The sequence below is a fragment of the Pleurodeles waltl genome, chromosome 3_1 (assembly GCF_031143425.1).
Source record: "Pleurodeles waltl isolate 20211129_DDA chromosome 3_1, aPleWal1.hap1.20221129, whole genome shotgun sequence".
Lineage (NCBI taxonomy): Eukaryota > Metazoa > Chordata > Amphibia > Caudata > Salamandridae > Pleurodeles > Pleurodeles waltl.
Window position 1 is genome coordinate 973,719,565 of NC_090440.1, and position 18,164 is coordinate 973,737,728.

The 18,164-nt window shown below is 50.3% G+C and overlaps 1 protein-coding gene across 1 annotated transcript in view; it reads left to right on the plus strand.

The window, feature by feature from the left end:
• Positions 1 to 16,047: 16,047 nt before the first annotated feature.
• ARID1A (AT-rich interaction domain 1A) overlaps positions 16,048 to 18,164 on the plus strand; it is a 593,039-nt gene continuing 590,922 nt past the window's right edge. Inside the window, exon 1 of the mRNA XM_069224049.1 lies at positions 16,048 to 17,482. Coding sequence (XP_069080150.1) covers positions 16,913 to 17,482 — 570 coding nt within the window. The 5' untranslated portion in view covers positions 16,048 to 16,912. The remainder of the gene's footprint in view (positions 17,483 to 18,164) is intronic.

The following is an 18,164-nucleotide window of genomic DNA, read 5'->3' on the forward strand; positions in this document are numbered from 1 at the left end:
CACTGGCAAATGCAAATAGGAGTTGCAGCAGGATTTGCAAAGTTTTGGGGACCAGCAAGTTCCAGGGGACTCTACCCTTGAAAGGGAGTCAGGACTGGTCCTCAGCACACAGGAAGGCCAGCAGAGGTCGATGGAGCAGTTTGCGCTAGATACATTTTACTTAGCCTCGCACTGTTATTTTACAATAACCAGTTTTACGGTCTTTTTTTATTTCTATCACACTGTTTAGCTTAGTTCAGCACTGTGTTCTCAAACAATGCATTCTTGCTCACCCTGTGCTTCAGTCAAGGCTACAGTCTGGTACATTGCTGATAAACGTGGTAGAAGTTTAGTCTCTAGTGTTCGTAGAAAACACGCATCCTTACGTAGGGACATTTTCTTAGAACATCTGCGTGTTAGTTATAAAAACACTTTCTAGTCCTAGTACACGTTAGAGGGAGATTCCGACCAGGATCCTACAACTAGATACTGACTGCCCCGTTGCAGATGCTGATGCAGATTGCAGGCCTTTACTGAGGTATGAGGGTTGATGTCCTCCCGGGGGAACCTGAAAGGCAGGCTTAGAGCTTCACATGCTGTGCTCAGAATATAACTTAGAGAGAACCTAATCTAGTTGCACTATGATAGCCTTATTCTTGTGCTTCACTCTCATCGTTACTATTTTAATCCTACTGTGTTGTGTAGTTCTGGTTATTGCAGCTCGCGCTTTGCTATCTAAAATGCAGTCGTTTTATTAAACCAATCTTTAAAACGTAAACTACCTTTGTCATTTCTATATGAGACCGTACTGTGTATGAGAGAACCCGTTGTGACCTGAGTGACCACGACTTCCCTGGGAAGTACTAAGATGTCATGCGCTCGGCTGATCAATTGTCTCTTCCTTTCGGGAGAGATGAGGCACTGCTAGTTAGCCGAAGCAAAACCCGGATTTAGAGTGACAAGGGTCCTTCACCGTGGGTTAGACATAGTCCCCCACATTGTGAATGATCTTGCCGCTCAAAATCCAGTAGTCTCATTAGGATAATGAGAGCCTACGTGACACTACCCTTGAAAGGGAGTCAGGACTGGCCCTCAGCACACAGGGAGGCCAGCAGAGGTCGATGGAGCCCCCACGAGTGACCCAGCGAGTCAAAAGGAGGCCTTACCAGCACAACAAAACAGAAGTCCTATGTTGCATGAGTTGCAGGACAGGGGCTGATCTTCCTGTTGCAGAGTGCTGGAGGCCGGGCTTCTTGGTGCCTGATGATCTCCTGGAGGATGAGTCAACAAGTGTTGGCAAGTGCAACAGTCACTGTGCACATGGTTTCCAGTCCAGTTGCAGGGGTCCACAGTCTCCCAAGTTGGTTAGAAGACAAGCAGGACCCAAGAGAGGCCAAACACTCACCACCTATGAAGCAGAATCTTCAGATGTCCGTGGGCCTGCAGACCCCACCAGTCGGTCGACATCGTCTTAAGATGCCTGCGGATGCAGGGGAGTGACTCCTTCACTCCAAGGACGATTCCTTCTTGCTTCCAGGTGCAAACAGAGTCTTTGTGACCCTGGAGGATGCACAGCCTTGGATGTTGCAGAATTTTTGCAGGATCTGGAGAACCAATGTTGCAATGGGAGCCTTCCCACCAGAAGCAGACGTGTTTCGGTTCCAATGTAGATCAGCAGCGATTCCAGAGGCCAGGAGCAGAAGATGTCATGCAGAGAGTTCCCTGAAGAGTCTTGCTCAACAAATCTGAGGACCCACCCGCGAGTGAGCCCTTAAGTAACACTAAAAGGGGGTTGGTCACTCTCTGAGGTGACCCCCCCCCATCAGAGGGGGTCCAGGATGTCATCTACCTGGCCTCACCAGTCAGATGCTCCCAGGGGCCTCTGCACATCTTATTTCCAAGATGGCAGAATCAAGTGGCCACCTGGCAGAGCTCTGTGCACTCCCCTATAGGAGGAGTTGGACAAGGGGATGGTCACTCCTCTGTCCTTTGTGTAGTTTCATGCCAGAGTGGGAACCAGGGGTTCCTGAACTGGTGCAAACAGCATTATGCAAGGAGGGCACCAAATGTGCCCTTCAAAGCCGTATGGTGGTGCTTACAGGCCACCCCCCTCCAGCCCTTAGACACCTAATATATAGGGGAGTGTGGTCACACATCTCCCTTGCAGGAAATCCTTTGTTCTGCCTCTGCGGCCTGAGCCTGGCTCACCAGCAACAGGGCAGAACAATGTCTGGGATTAGCAGCAACGTGGGCTGGCAGGTAGACCCCGTAAGGCTGCACAGGCAGAACTGGGGGGTCCTCTAGGGAATCCCAAGAGCACCTGATATCATTCAACTAACACTGGAATCGGTGTAGTTGCATGATTCCAACATGCTTGACACCAAACATGCCTAGGTTTGGAGAAGCTATTATGTAGTTCGGCCACTCAGGTTGACCAGTGTCCACTACATAGCTTAATATGGCTTCCCCGTACTTACAGAGTCCTGGAATTAGCCTAGGGTCTGTAGGGGCATCCTGCTCATCCAGATGTACCCTCACACTTATAGACATGCACCCTGCCCTTGGGCTTAAGGGCCTACCAGAGGGGTGACTTATAATGTCTAAGTGCAGTGACAAGGATTGGTAGTGAAAGGGTGCAGGCACCATTTCACACAGGCTGCATTGGCAGGCCTGCAGAAACAGTTTGCATGGACTCCCATGGGTGGCACAATACATGCTGCAGCCTCTGGAGGACCCCTGGTGTACCAATGCCCTGGGTATTTAAGTATCACATACTAGGGACTTACCTGGAGGCACCAGTATGTCAATTGTGGGTGTGAAAAGGTTTACCAGCAACCAAATTTAAGGGCGAGAGCACTGGCACTGGGGTTTTGGTTAGCAGAATCCCAGTGCACTACAGTCCAAAAAATAATGACAACAAGCAAAAGATGTATAGGCTAAAACAAACCAGAATACAGCTTACTACAGGGGCCAACAACATCATGTGATATTATTCAGGGTGGCTGTTAAGGGAACAAGAATTGCGACAGAAGAGACTGTAAAGGCAGAAGACATAACCAGTACAACACAGAAATGTGGGACACCTACTGTGCTACATCCTCACCGATCAACAAAGGTATTGACCCTGTATCAGTATAAATCCAGCTGGTTTGTTCTTCCTAAACTTGAACCATGCTCTTCCTGATGCAGCTCTATTACCCCTGAATGCCACAGGTGAAGAAGCTGTGAGCAACCTTGTGGGATAGTGTAGGTATTACTCTGGAAACTTTGGACAACCAATATGGCTCCTGCTTTTTATGTGCCTATTATGCCAAGTTTGTTGACAGCATATCCAAATACAAGATTCTTAGGTCTCCTGGATGGGCTTACCTTATCTGTACTGCATTGATGCATGATCCTATGGAAGTACTTAGTTCAGAAGAGATAACTTGGTTTCTGAATCTTTATGTGCCCTTTATAGAGTTCATAGTTCAATTCTGCAACTATCAGAAAAAAAACAGTTGTAGGGAATGATCATGTTTTAAAAACTCTAACTGATGTGTTGAAGGGCCTGGTTAAAAATATGTCACATATACCCAGCCCATCAATGCAGAGTTTGAATGCGAAGGCCACCCAAACTGAGTGCACCCTGCTTTGTAGTTTACAGAACCTTGATCATCCTGTTCAATCTAAAGAAAATGTGAAATTATATGCTGAGAAGACTAAAGAACATCCATACTGTGAAGTAAAACTGGAACCAACTTTAGACATTAGGATACCGTTTACCACTGATCTGGGGTTGGGTAAAGTGAGAGACTGGAGGGGGAGTGAACTATCTGTTACTTCAGCATCGTCTCTCACACTTGTTACCCAAGGCCAGGATATTCTCTGTATGGCTCCACTGGCCACAAGGAAGCCTAGTGAATCAATGTTGTTAGCTCCTAACTCCAACTCACTTAAAGTCTGTGTTACTAAACAATCTATAAGATATAAAGGCAAATTCGAGGACATAGGCCCTCATTATGACATTGGTGGTCTTTTCCCAAGACCGACAATGTCATGGGCTCCAAAAGACCGCCAGTGCTGGTGGTCTTCCACCCACCATAATATGCACACAGACTGATTTCTGCCACGATAAGGGTGGAAATCCGGCAGCAACCATGCTGGCGGGCCAGGCGCCTCGGCTACCACCTGCACCGCCACGCCAGAAGGATACCGCCAGCCGTATTATGGCCATTCATATGGCCTGGCGGCATCCTGCTGGCGGGGGGCTGCTGGCGGTAGCAGCGCAGCTGCCCGTCCCATGCCAGACAACCTCCTCGCCGGACAAGGTAGGTCGGGCATCCTTCAGGAGATGGGGGTGGAGGGTGGGGGTGTTGTGTGTGAGTGTGTGGTGTCTGTGTGTGTGTATGAATGTGTGTGTGTGTATGCGTCTGTTAGTGTTGTATGAGTGGTTGTATTCATGTGAGTGAATGCGTGTATGAATGTCACAGTGAGTGCCTGTCTGCATGTAGTGTGCATGCGTGTGAGCATGTGTAAGTGAATGTGTGTATGGATTAGTGTGAGTGAATGAGTGTATGGATGAGTGTGAGTGAATGCTTGTATGGTTCCTGGAAGACAACAACCTTCTCGACCCTTCACAATCCGGATTTCGAACCAACCACAGCACTGAAACTGCCCTCATCTCAGTCACAGACGACATCAGAACCCTGGTGGACAACGGTGAAACAGTCGTCCTCATCCTCCTCGACCTCTCGGCTGCCTTCGACACCGTCTGTCACCGCACCCTAATAACCCGCCTCCGCTCCACTGGGATCCAAGACCAGGCCCTGGACTGGATCGCCTCCTTCCTCTCCAACCGCTCTCAAAGAGTCTACCTCCCACCGTTCGGCTCAGACCCCACCGAGATCATCTGCGGCGTCCCTCAAGGCTCCTCGCTCAGCCCGACACTCTTCAATGTCTACATGAGCCCCCTCGCCGACATCGTACGCAAGCACAACATCATCATCACCTCCTACGCCGACGACACTCAACTTATACTTTCCCTCACCAAGGACCCCGCCAGCGCTAAGACCAACCTACAAGATGGCATGAAGGACGTCGCAGATTGGATGAGGCTCAGCCGTCTAAAACTGAACTCAGACAAAACGGAAGTCCTCATCCTCGGCAACACCCCGACCGCATGGGACGACTCCTGGTGGCTCACGGCCCTTGACACCGCACCAACCCCCTCAGACCACGCCCGCAACCTCGGCTTCATCTTGGACCCTCTGCTCACCATGACCAAACAAGTCAACGCCGTGTCCTCCTCCTGCTTCCTCACCCTCCGCAAGATCTTCCGCTGGATCCCCACCGACACCAGAAAAACCGTGACCCACGCCCTAGTCACGAGCCGCCTGGACTACGGCAACACCCTTTATGCTGGGACCACCGCAAAACTCCAAAAACGTCTCCAACGTATTCAAAACGCCTCCGCCCGCCTCATCCTCGACATACCCCGCAACAGCCACATCTCCGCACACCTGAGACACCTGCATTGGCTCCCAGTCAGCAAAAGGATCACCTTCCGACTTCTAACCCACGCACACAAAGCCCTCAACGACAAGGGACCTGAATACCTCAACCGACGCCTCAGCTTCTACGCCCCCACCCGTCTCCTCCGTTCCACCGGCCTCGTGCTCGCTGCCGTCCCTCGCATCCGCCGCTCCACGGCGGGTGGGAGGTCTTTCTCCTACCTGGCAGCCAAGACCTGGAACACCCTCCCCACCAGCCTCAGGACCACCCAGGACCACTCCGCATTCCGGAGACTCCTCAAGACCTGGCTTTTCGAGCAGCAGTAACCCCCTTCCCCCTAGCGCCTTGAGACCCGCACGGGTGAGTAGCGCGCTTTATAAATGTTAATGATTTGTTTTGATTTGGATGACTGTGAGTGAATGCATGTATGGATGAGTGTGAGTAAATGTGTGTATGAAAGTGGTGGTACATGGGTGCATGCGTTGTGCGTGTGGGTGTGTGCATGCATGATTGCGGGGTAGAGATAATTTCTGGGGGGGTGGGGTGAGGTGATTGCTTGGGTGGTGAGGTGATTGCTGGGGGGGGTGAGCCTTCTACCGGTGACAGGGAAAGGAATTCCCTGTCACCAGTACCCCTACCTCCATGGTTTTTGTGGCGGTGGTACCGCTGCGAAAAACATGGCGGTAGGCCAGCTCATTATACCGCTGGCGGTCATGTGTGGACCGTTGGGTTGGAGATGCACATCTCCGGCCCGGAGGTTCATACCGCCATGGCGGTATGAGTGGTGATGTGGCGGGTTGGCTGTGGCCAACCCGCTACACTCATAATGTTGCAGTATACACCGCCAGCTTGTTGGCTGTGATACCGCCACATTAACCCTGGCAGTCAAAACACCACCAGGGTTAAAATGAGGGCTATAGTGTATTTGCTGAAGAAATTATTTAAAGGCCCTAGTGGTGTGACACACCAAATATCTCCAGGAAGCACGGAAGACATATTGGTCTCCTCAAGCCCTACAAAAATGAAGGAATTAAATGATAACCCCCTCAATGTCACAGAGATGTAACAGTAGATTTATTTAATGTTTATATTCACACTGGCCATGAATGCAACCAATGCGGAGGTGCTAGTAGCAGTGCAAGAGGAGATCCTGGAAATTAGATCTAAGCATTCTATCCACTCCAAACAGAACATCACTTTCAAAACTCTATTCAAATTCGTGCTAATGACTGCATTTACCATGATGCCTTGGGGTCACAAATGCTGGAATGGAAGACAGGGTGCTCCCCATTTTGACTGTTGTAATTAAGGCTCCCGTGAGCCTCTGAGCTGACGAGCTCGGGTGAAGCACCTGTGCGCCTTCTTGAGTGGTACTTAAACCTGTGAATACTTTCAAGGCGGCATTTCAAGCAACCCCGCCAGCTACACGTTGCTCTTCACTGATGACGGCCAAATAGCCAGAAACACGTGTCCGAAGATACAGCACTTGCCGCACCTACTTATGGTGAAAAACTTTCAAAACTCTATTCAAATTCGTGCTAATGACTGGCATTTACCATGATGCCTTGGGGTCACAAATGCTGGAATGGAAGACAGGGTGCTCCCCATTTTGACTGTTGTAATTAAGGCTCCTGTGAGCCTCTGAGCTGACGAGCTCGGGTGAAGCACCTGTGCGCCTTCTTGAGTGGTACTTAAACCTGTGAATACTTTCAAGGCGGCATTTCAAGCAACCCCGCCAGCTACACGTTGCTCTTCGCTGATGACGGCCAAATAGCCAGAAACACGTGTCCGAAGATACGGCACTTGCCGCACCAACTTATGGTGAAAAACTTTCAAAACTCTATTCAAATTCGTGCTAATGACTGCGTTTACCATGATGCCTTGGGGTCACAAATGCTGGAATGGAAGACAGGGTGCTCCCCATTTTGACTGTTGTAATTAAGGCTCCCGTGAGCATCTGAGCTGACGAGCTCGGGTGAAGCACCTGTGCGCCTTCTTGAGTGGTACTTAAACCTGTGAATACTTTCAAGGCGGCATTTCAAGCAACCCCGCCAGCTACACGTTGCTCTTCGCTGATGACGGCCAAATAGCCAGAAACATGTGTCCGAAGATACAGCACTTGCCGCACCAACTTATAGTGAAAAACTTTCAAAACTCTATTCAAATTTGTGCTAATGACTGCATTTACCATGATGCCTTGGGGTCACAAATGCTGGAATGGAAGACAGGGTGCTCCCCATTTTGACTGTTGTAATTAAGGCTCCCGTGAGCCTCTGAGCTGACGAGCTCGGGTGAAGCACCTGTGCGCCTTCTTGAGTGGTACTTAAACCTGTGAATACTTTCAAGGCGGCATTTCAAGCAACCCCGCCAGCTACACGTTGCTCTTCGCTGATGACGGCCAAATAGCCAGAAACACGTGTCCGAAGATACGGCACTTGCCGCACCAACTTATGGTGAAAAACTTTCAAAACTCTATTCAAATTTGTGCTAATGACTGCATTTACCATGATGCCTTGGGGTCACAAATGCTGGAATGGAAGACAGGGTGCTCCCCATTTTGACTGTTGTAATTAAGGCTCCCGTGAGCCTCTGAGCTGACGAGCTCGGTGAAGCACCTGTGCGCCTTCTTGAGTGGTACTTAAACCTGTGAATACTTTCAAGGCGGCATTTCAAGCAACCCCGCCAGCTACACGTTGCTCTTCGCTGATGACGGCCAAATAGCCAGAAACACGTGTCCGAAGATACGGCACTTGCCGCACCAACTTATGGTGAAAAACTTTCAAAACTCTATTCAAATTTGTGCTAATGACTGCATTTACCATGATGCCTTGGGGTCACAAATGCTGGAATGGAAGACAGGGTGCTCCCCATTTTGACTGTTGTAATTAAGGCTCCCGTGAGCCTCTGAGCTGACGAGCTCGGGTGAAGCACCTGTGCGCCTTCTTGAGTGGTACTTAAACCTGTGAATACTTTCAAGGCGGCATTTCAAGCAACCCCGCCAGCTACACGTTGCTCTTCGCTGATGACGGCCAAATAGCCAGAAACACGTGTCCGAAGATACGGCACTTGCCGCACCAACTTATGGTGAAAAACTTTCAAAACTCTATTCAAATTCGTGCTAATGACTGCGTTTACCATGATGCCTTGGGGTCACAAATGCTGGAATGGAAGACAGGGTGCTCCCCATTTTGACTGTTGTAATTAAGGCTCCCGTGAGCATCTGAGCTGACGAGCTCGGGTGAAGCACCTGTGCGCCTTCTTGAGTGGTACTTAAACCTGTGAATACTTTCAAGGCGGCATTTCAAGCAACCCCGCCAGCTACACGTTGCTCTTCGCTGATGACGGCCAAATAGCCAGAAACACGTGTCCGAAGATACGGCACTTGCCGCACCAACTTATGGTGAAAAACTTTCAAAACTCTATTCAAATTCGTGCTAATGACTGCATTTACCATGATGCCTCGGGGTCACAAATGCTGGAATGGAAGACAGGGTGCTCCCCATTTTGACTGTTGTAATTAAGGCTCCCGTGAGCCTCTGAGCTGACGAGCTCGGGTGAAGCACCTGTGCGCCTTCTTGAGTGGTACTTAAACCTGTGAATACTTTCAAGGCGGCATTTCAAGCAACCCCGCCAGCTACACGTTGCTCTTCGCTGATGACGGCCAAATAGCCAGAAACACGTGTCCGAAGATACAGCACTTGCCGCACCAACTTATGGTGAAAAACTTTCAAAACTCTATTCAAATTCGTGCTAATGACTGCATTTACCATGATGCCTTGGGGTCACAAATGCTGGAATGGAAGACAGGGTGCTACCCATTTTGACTGTTGTAATTAAGGCTCCCGTGAGCCTCTGAGCTGACGAGCTAGGGTGAAGCACCTGTGCGCCTTCTTGAGTGGTACTTAAACCTGTGAATACTTTCAAGGCGGCATTTCAAGCAACCCCGCCAGCTACACGTTGCTCTTCGCTGATGACGGCCAAATAGCCAGAAACACGTGTCCGAAGATACGGCACTTGCCGCACCAACTTATGGTGAAAAACTTTCAAAACTCTATTCAAATTTGTGCTAATGACTGCATTTACCATGATGCCTTGGGGTCACAAATGCTGGAATGGAAGACAGGGTGCTCCCCATTTTGACTGTTGTAATTAAGGCTCCCGTGAGCCTCTGAGCTGACGAGCTCGGGTGAAGCACCTGTGCGCCTTCTTGAGTGGTACTTAAACCTGTGAATACTTTCAAGGCGGCATTTCAAGCAACCCCGCCAGCTACACGTTGCTCTTCGCTGATGACGGCCAAATAGCCAGAAACACGTGTCCGAAGATACAGCACTTGCCGCACCAACTTATGGTGAAAAACTTTCAAAACTCTATTCAAATTCGTGCTAATGACTGCATTTACCATGATGCCTTGGGGTCACAAATGCTGGAATGGAAGACAGGGTGCTACCCATTTTGACTGTTGTAATTAAGGCTCCCGTGAGCCTCTGAGCTGACGAGCTAGGGTGAAGCACCTGTGCGCCTTCTTGAGTGGTACTTAAACCTGTGAATACTTTCAAGGCGGCATTTCAAGCAACCCCGCCAGCTACACGTTGCTCTTCGCTGATGACGGCCAAATAGCCAGAAACACGTGTCCGAAGATACGGCACTTGCCGCACCAACTTATGGTGAAAAACTTTCAAAACTCTATTCAAATTTGTGCTAATGACTGCATTTACCATGATGCCTTGGGGTCACAAATGCTGGAATGGAAGACAGGGTGCTCCCCATTTTGACTGTTGTAATTAAGGCTCCCGTGAGCCTCTGAGCTGACGAGCTCGGGTGAAGCACCTGTGCGCCTTCTTGAGTGGTACTTAAACCTGTGAATACTTTCAAGGCGGCATTTCAAGCAACCCCGCCAGCTACACGTTGCTCTTCGCTGATGACGGCCAAATAGCCAGAAACACGTGTCCGAAGATACGGCACTTGCCGCACCAACTTATGGTGAAAAACTTTCAAAACTCTATTCAAATTCATGCTAATGACTGCATTTACCATGATGCCTTGGGGTCACAAATGCTGGAATGGAAGACAGGGTGCTCCCCATTTTGACTGAGAACATCATAGTATCTACAGACTTTAATACCTGTCCCTCAAGAGGCAATATAACTATCATTTCAAGCAAGGAAGGCATCTTATGGAGTATACCAGATACTGAACTTTGTCAGGGGAGGACTAGTAAATTGAGTGGGGCACTTATGTCCTTTCTAGTTGAAGGTGGTTTGTGCTTCATAAATGGACGGTTTATGGGTGAAGTAAAGATGGGCAAAATGAAGTATTTGGTAAAAAGGGGGTACCAGCATAAGAGAATTAACCTAAGGAAAGAGCAGGAGGAAAGTAAGATGTGGGAGGGAGAAGAAAGGGTTAAACAGCACAAAAGAGTTGCCAGTGGAATTATTAAAATGGGCCAGAAGAAAAGACAAATGTGAGAAATAAGATTAGTTGTAGCCAGCCATTGTAGACAATAAATGTTTGGCCCATATAATCACCAACACATTTAACCCACTCATAAATGGCTTGATATTACCAGACCAGTCAGGATTTATACAAGGACCTTCTTCCTGATACATCAGATCTGGCCTGACATAGATGCCGCCTCTGTCTTCTGGGAAGCAGAACGTGCATTTGATTTACCAGAATTGCTGTTTCTGTTTGGGGTGCTGTGGAGAGTGGACCTTATACTAATATCCTGAACTTCATTTGCTTACTTTACACTGAACCCACTGCCTGTATTGTACAAATGGCTACACTTCTGATTCTTTCCCAATAAAGTGCAGCACCAAGCAGGGCCTTTTCCTGTTTCCTCTGTCTGTTGACCCTCTTGCTGACTGGTTGCGGTCTCAACATTCTCATTGAGGTATTGGCGCTTCCTCAAAAACGTGTGTTGCTTTTGATGTATGCTGATGACATTATGCTCTTTGTTAAGGACCCTGCAACCAACCTCACTTCCAGTCTTAGAAGTAGTATGATTCGGAGGACCACCACATATCAGTTTGGGTAAGTCTGAGATGATGCCGCTCGCTGATGTAACCCAGATATTCCATGCAGAATACTCACTCAATTGGAATACTGGCCCAGACAGACACTTGGGGAACTGGTATCAACAGACAGGCAAGGAGTGATATGCGACAACTATGGCCCTCACTATCACCAAACTGTCAGATCAAGTTGACAGATGGATTTCTCTACCGCTATTATTGGCTGGACAAGTTGCTCTTATCAAAATAATTGTCCTCCGTACGTTATTGCATCTGTTCAACAATATTACTACCCCACTAAACAAACATTTTTAGCCACTATATGCACACTGTTCACAAGGCTAACATGGGAGGGAAAACCCACATCTGAAATGGGGCACCTTCACCTTGCCATATGATGGGGGGGGCTTTGTGGTACCTGGCTTGGAGCAATATTACCATGCGGCACAATCTCACCATGCCACCCACTGGGTCAACCACAACAGCAATGCTCTACGTCTTCCTATCGAACAAAGCTAGGTTGAGGTGGGGTGACCTTGATTCTGTGATCACTAGTCGTCCCACCAGACCTTCACATCAAATTTAAATAATGAAATATAAATCTAGACTGTCTCTATTCTTTAGCCATAAAGCTAGCCAACAACCCTGCCATGCCAGCTAAGCTTCAAGCCGGGGCCATGAACAGCATGAAGGAGAATGAATCACTCAGGTCGGACACTTTCTTATCCCTTGGACAGTATAAGGTAGAGAGACAGTCCAGCACCCGGGATGTCTTTGCACAATACAGAATATGACATTCAATTTCAAAACTATAGCGAACATTCCCAGCAGAACACCTCTGAGTGCCCTCCTTTGGCACAATTGCTCATGATTCTAGCCACAAAAGGCTGGATCTCTAAATATACAGACAATACACAAACTGCCTCTCTAAAGCCTACAGCACTGCACAAATGGGATCAAATTCTGGGCAAAACCATCTGTGATACCATCTGAACATACTGCTGCAAGCAAACAAAGCACATCTCCATTAATCATAGACACAAATTACTACACTTAAAATTTATGAATAGGATCTACTGTTCCCCAGAATTCTCACACGGATTGACCCTAGTTCTCTGGTGCAATGCTCTTGCTGCTCTACTGATCCAATGGGCTTCAACCACCTGGCATGGTAGTGCCCACCATTGAGGGCATTCAGGTTCAGAGTTTCAAAATAATAGGCGTGATCACTGTATTATTCCAATAATGTAACAGCACTGGGTGGTCTCATAGATGACCCCCGTGTACGTATACCTGAATGGTTGAATCTGACGCACGCCGGAGTGTTAATAAAAAGGAAGGCTGGGCGTGGTTAGGTTAGTCTAGTCTGACCTAGAAAAGCAACTGGGGCATTTGCCACTCAGAGAGCCCCCGAGGCCTAGTCCCAAGCATAGGTGCCTTCACACCTGATGCCTGCCGGCACCCCAGCACATTGGCCACGAGGCAGGTGTGTGGACCCTGCCTGACCGAAGTCGCATACTCACAGCATGACAGCACTGGCCTGCGACACCACGTGGCACAGGTGCAAAGTCAATGAGACACATGGGCCTGAAAGGCCTGATTTCACAGCTACCTGCCATGTGGCTCGACTGCAGCCACCACCACACACCGCCAGAAGGGACCTGGAAGACATGCGCTCAACGTGCTGAGTCAGCAAAGACGTGCTACGAGGCAGTACAACCCCAGGTGAGTGCAGCTTAAAAAAAAAAATACAAAGAGACAAGAAATTTCATAATATTACACAAATAGTTAGTTTGAAGTAAATAAATTTAGAAAGACCTCAAATCTGTCAATCATCCCTGCAGTAAGAGTCAAGCCCCGCCAGTGACTGCACTACTCCAAGGTCGTCACGGACTAGTGGCTGCCCCATCTCTGTGGGACAGTGCTTGTGCTGCGAGAGGCCAAACAAACAGCAAGGGCCAGTCGCCCCCCAAAAAAGAAGAGAATAAATAATTATAGACTAATGCAGCACCAGCATGGCCACCATTCCAACCACTGAACCTTTCACTGTTGATGGAGCACCGTCTGTGCTTGCGCCAAGATGGAAAGACGGGGTGGAACGCCTCCAGTTCTACTTTGAAGGTGCAACATGCCCGCAGAGTGACGGAGAGCCATGCTGCTAAACTTAGGCGGGAAGGACATTCATAAAATATACAAAACGCTGACTGAAGAAATGCCTAAATCATTCACTACCCTGGTAAGAGCTTTGAACAGCCATTTCGAACCAATGGTGACAGGGACTATGAGAGATGTGTGTTCTGCCAGGCCTGGCAAGTGCCTGAAGAGTCCCTAGATACATTCCACAGTTGATTAATTGAACCGGCCCGCATTTGTGGGTTTGCAAACGAGCAAGACGGGGACAGATCATACACAGGTGTTCCTCAACAAAACTACGAGAAATGATTCTCCAAGCGCCTGGCAAGTCATTATCAAGCATTCTAACCTTAGAAAAGTCAGAGTGTCCCTCAAGGAAGTGACACTCCACAGAACGATTAAAACAGAACAAGTTAACGTCGGCTGACCTTGTTCCACCACCACACCGAAAAAGATGCCTTCAGATAAATGCAAGGACTGTGGATATGGTGGAGGAACACCCCACTGACCGACAGACTGCGCCGTGAAGGGGTGGCAAAGTGCCACATGTGGAAAATACAATCCTGATTCTACCTGGGGACTGGGTCCTAGTAAAGGACAGATATCCAGGCAGCAAGTTTTGTTTGCCATTCAAGAAAAGACCATGGAGGGTAGTCAGAAACCAAGGTCCCATAATAACCGTCTGTCAGGGTGATGGGCTGTCACAAGGAATGTGTCGTTCCTCAAGAAGGTAAGAGGGAGTGCAGCAGATGATCCTGTCCAGGATGAAAATCAGGACTTACTGTTCAAGAACGTGAGTCAGACCCCACCACTCGAAGTCTTGCGATCAGAGACAGAAATAGTGAGTCCAGCGGGCACAAGTCGACAGATAGGGCCTCTCAACGTAGCTCCTGAAGCAAATGCGTACCAGACCGAAGGTGAAGACGGATCCAAACAGGCGGACATTCAGGGGGGTCGAGGGGTGCCATACCAGATACCACTCGAGACACAATTCTGCTCCCTCCTCAAGATTAGCAGAGTTTCTGACTTGGACGCTAAGCAGGGTAATCAATAAATGCTGAGCCTGAGCGCAATTGACTCGATTGATCTGCGTCTTGCTTATTGTTTGCATTGGGTTTGTTTATTGAATCTGGGGAGGGATGTACTATTCCAATAATGTAACAATGTGGGTAATGTCATATGAGACCCCCGTGTACCTGAATGGTTGAATGCGGCGCACGCTGGAATATTAATAAAAGGGAAGCCTGGGTGTGGTTCCGTTAGTCTGGTCTGAGCTATAAAAGCAACTACTGTCCGTGCCAGTCATTGCGCACACCGACCTAGTCCTAAGTATACGTGACGCACACCTGATGCCTGCTGGCACCCAGTACAATCACTGAGACACAGGTGAACTGCTCCCTAATTCTTATTCTTTTGGGCTATATCAAACCACTGCCAGGGCCCACCAGGAGACTTACCGCTCTGTTACTCCTGCTGAGGAAACCCCAATTACTCCTGACCTGGATGAAAGGCCCACAAGACGCTGCATATTGCAGCGAGAGGGCAGAAACATACACCGAACTACAGGTTACGCAGGTGCGGTAGAAAGATGTTTGAGTAGCTCTGTGAACATACCTTGACAAAGGTCCCACTCTGCTGTGCTAGTGCTATGTTTTCACCCTACACTGCACATATACGACACTTGCGCCCCCATCGTTTAATATTCACACATTTACAATAGGAATCAACTCTCAGTTCTTGAAAAAGTGTACGTTTACGAGTAATAAGAATATTGATAGAAATCGCCACATATCTCAGATGTATTGTAGAATGTGTATTTTGCTGTTCATTTTATATTAAAATGTAAAAACCATAGTTGTAGCCAGACGCAATGTGTCTGTGGGAGCACAGTTGATTGAGCTCATTCTTGAAGACTGTCCAAAAGAATCATATTTTCCTGTGAAGTGCAATAAAAGTAAGAAGGGTTTCTTTGCCTGTTCGAAGTACACCTAACTGTTAGGAAGTACATGTATTGCTCTATTACATTATCAGCAATTGTGTTTTTTTCACTCTTTGTTGTTAGCACATTCCTATTATTTTGTGACATATGTTATGGTAAAAAGAAAACCAACATCATCGGTTGGCTAAGGCACACTCCATTGCATTTGTAGATGCTTGTTTTTGCCCTAAGGGTCATACTTATCACGTTCGTCGGCATAGCTCAGTAAGGCCGAACGAGCGTTTTCAGATGGACACGGCGCTGTTTCTAGATCATTTTCTTGCTGGGCACAGTGTCTTCTTTTAGGGTTGCGGTGATTTCGCCTAATGTGACCTGACAGCCTACAGTATGCGCCTTCTTGTACCCTTTTTCCGTCAGCTCCACTTGCCCTGCACGAAACATTGGTATAGTAGATGTGGCAACGAGGATCCGTCCGGGATTCCCTTTTCGTCCGCCCTCTTGTTCTAGTTTGCCCAGTGTGCGCGCTCTGGCTCCGTTCCTTCCGGAATCCACTCCGGGTCCTCCAACTCGCCTCAGTTGCGCTCTGTGTGTGTGTGTTATCTCTGGCAGGCCCGCTCCCCGCAGACTCCCCTCCCCCTGGTCTCCGCTCCGGGTTTCACCTCTTTCACCGACGGTGCACCCTGCTTCCGGCCCCGCTCCGCTCGGCATCTTGGCCGGTTTCCGGCTCTTTGTGCGGCCCCGACTCCCGCTGGATTCCGCTCCGGCTCTTGCGCTCCCCCTGGCCGCCTGTTCTTTGTGCTCCGGGCCGGCCCCGCTCCGCCCGGCGCTGGCTCCGCTCCGGGTTTCCGCGCGCTCCGCGGCTCTCGGTAAAATGGCAGAGCTGCCGCTGAGCCTCGTGTCGGAGTGAGAGAGAGAGGAGCGGCGGCGGCTAGGCGCGAGCAGCAGGGCGGACCGGGCCAGGCGGGAGCGCGCGCGCGCGCACGGGACCCCCACTCAGGGCGACCCCCAGCACCACACCGCGGGCTCTACGGCCCCCGCCCACGGGCTGCCCCTTCGTCCCAGCCACCACCACTCCTCCTCCAGCGATCTCCTTCTCTCCGTTCGGGCCTACTCGGGCCTCCAGAGTCCTCCACCCGGAGCCGCCGCCTCTGCTGCCGGGCTTGCAGACCCCCTCCCCTCGCACGCTCCTGGGCCTAACGGCCCTTGTCCCGGTTCTACCGCCCGCTTCCGAGACCCCGGGCCCCCTCTCCCGGGACCCAGAGCTCCCTTCCCGGGCAGTGGGGGGGAATGTGCCGGGGCCGCGGGGCCGGGAGCAGGCCTCTTGCGCACTGAGCAGCCCCCCGCCCCCCCGGTGATGGCCGCGCAGGTGGCCTCGGCCGCAGCCCCCCCTTCGGGCCTCGGTAGCCCTCCGGAACTGAAGCCTAGCGGGGGCCCCGAGGAGCCGGGCGAGGTGGCCGCAGACAGCGGGCCGGAGAGCGGCCCCGACGAGGAAGAGGCCTCGCCCCCCGGCGGAGGGGAGCCGGCCGCCCCCGAGAGCAACGGACCCAGCAGCCCCCCCGAGCCCGCGGCCTACCAGCCGGGTGGCTACGGCGCGCCCTATCGCGAGCCCCCGGACCCTTACTACCCGGCCTACCCTCCCTATCCGGGCCGGGCCTACCCGCCCTACCCTCGCGCCAAGCCCTACCCCGGAGGACCCCAGCGCTTCCTGGGGGGCTCCCCCACCGCCACCCCGACTCTGAACCAGCTGCTGACCGCGCCCGCCCGCGCCTACCCCGGCTACCCACCCGAAGGTCCTGACGGAGCCCCCGCCCCCCAATATGGAGGTCCACCGGGAGCTGGAGGATGGGGGGCCGCTCAGCAGAGGGGGCACCACGGACCCGCCAGCCCCGGCAGCAGCGGGCAGCCTTTGCCCAGGACTCCGCAGGTAAGGGGAGCGGGAGTCGTGGGGCAAAAGTACAAAGAATAGAGCGGTGTGCCTCATGGGGAGGAGAACAGGGGTATGGAACAATGAGGCGAGGAGTCACCGGTAAGGGTTGAGGGTTGCAGCTTGAAAGGGGCCTTGTTCCAGGCACCAGGTCGTGATTCTGACGAAGTGACTGGTCATTGAGTGTACGAAAATCTGTTCAGTATGTACTGGGTGATGATCACCAAGTGGAAGATCGTTCAAGCACTCTGTCAGTTGGTCGTTTGTGTATACAGGGTATCAGCTATTTTGGAGCTGAGATGCATTGACCTAAGTATGGTTTTTTTGTGGCCAAATGCCGGCCAGGTTCGGGGCGCAGAGGCCTGTGAGTTCATATAACAGGACGGATAGGCTATTTTTTCTACTTGTACTGGCGTAGGTATACTGTTAATTGTTGCTAAGTTTAGGGTGTTGATACTTTAAATGGCGACACGACTGTAGGCTTTTAGGTGCATTTATGTGCCCTCCTAAGTTACGTGATTTTTAAATCATAGTTCAAGTGATGGAGTCACTTAATGTACAACGGCTAGTAGCCGGGCAGGATGTCAAGCAGCGTTAAGTGGCGAACGCTTTAAATAAAAGCTCCCTGGTGGTTTAGTGTAGTGCACAGGGGTGTTTGGTTGGGTGCCTTACTGCTTGCGTT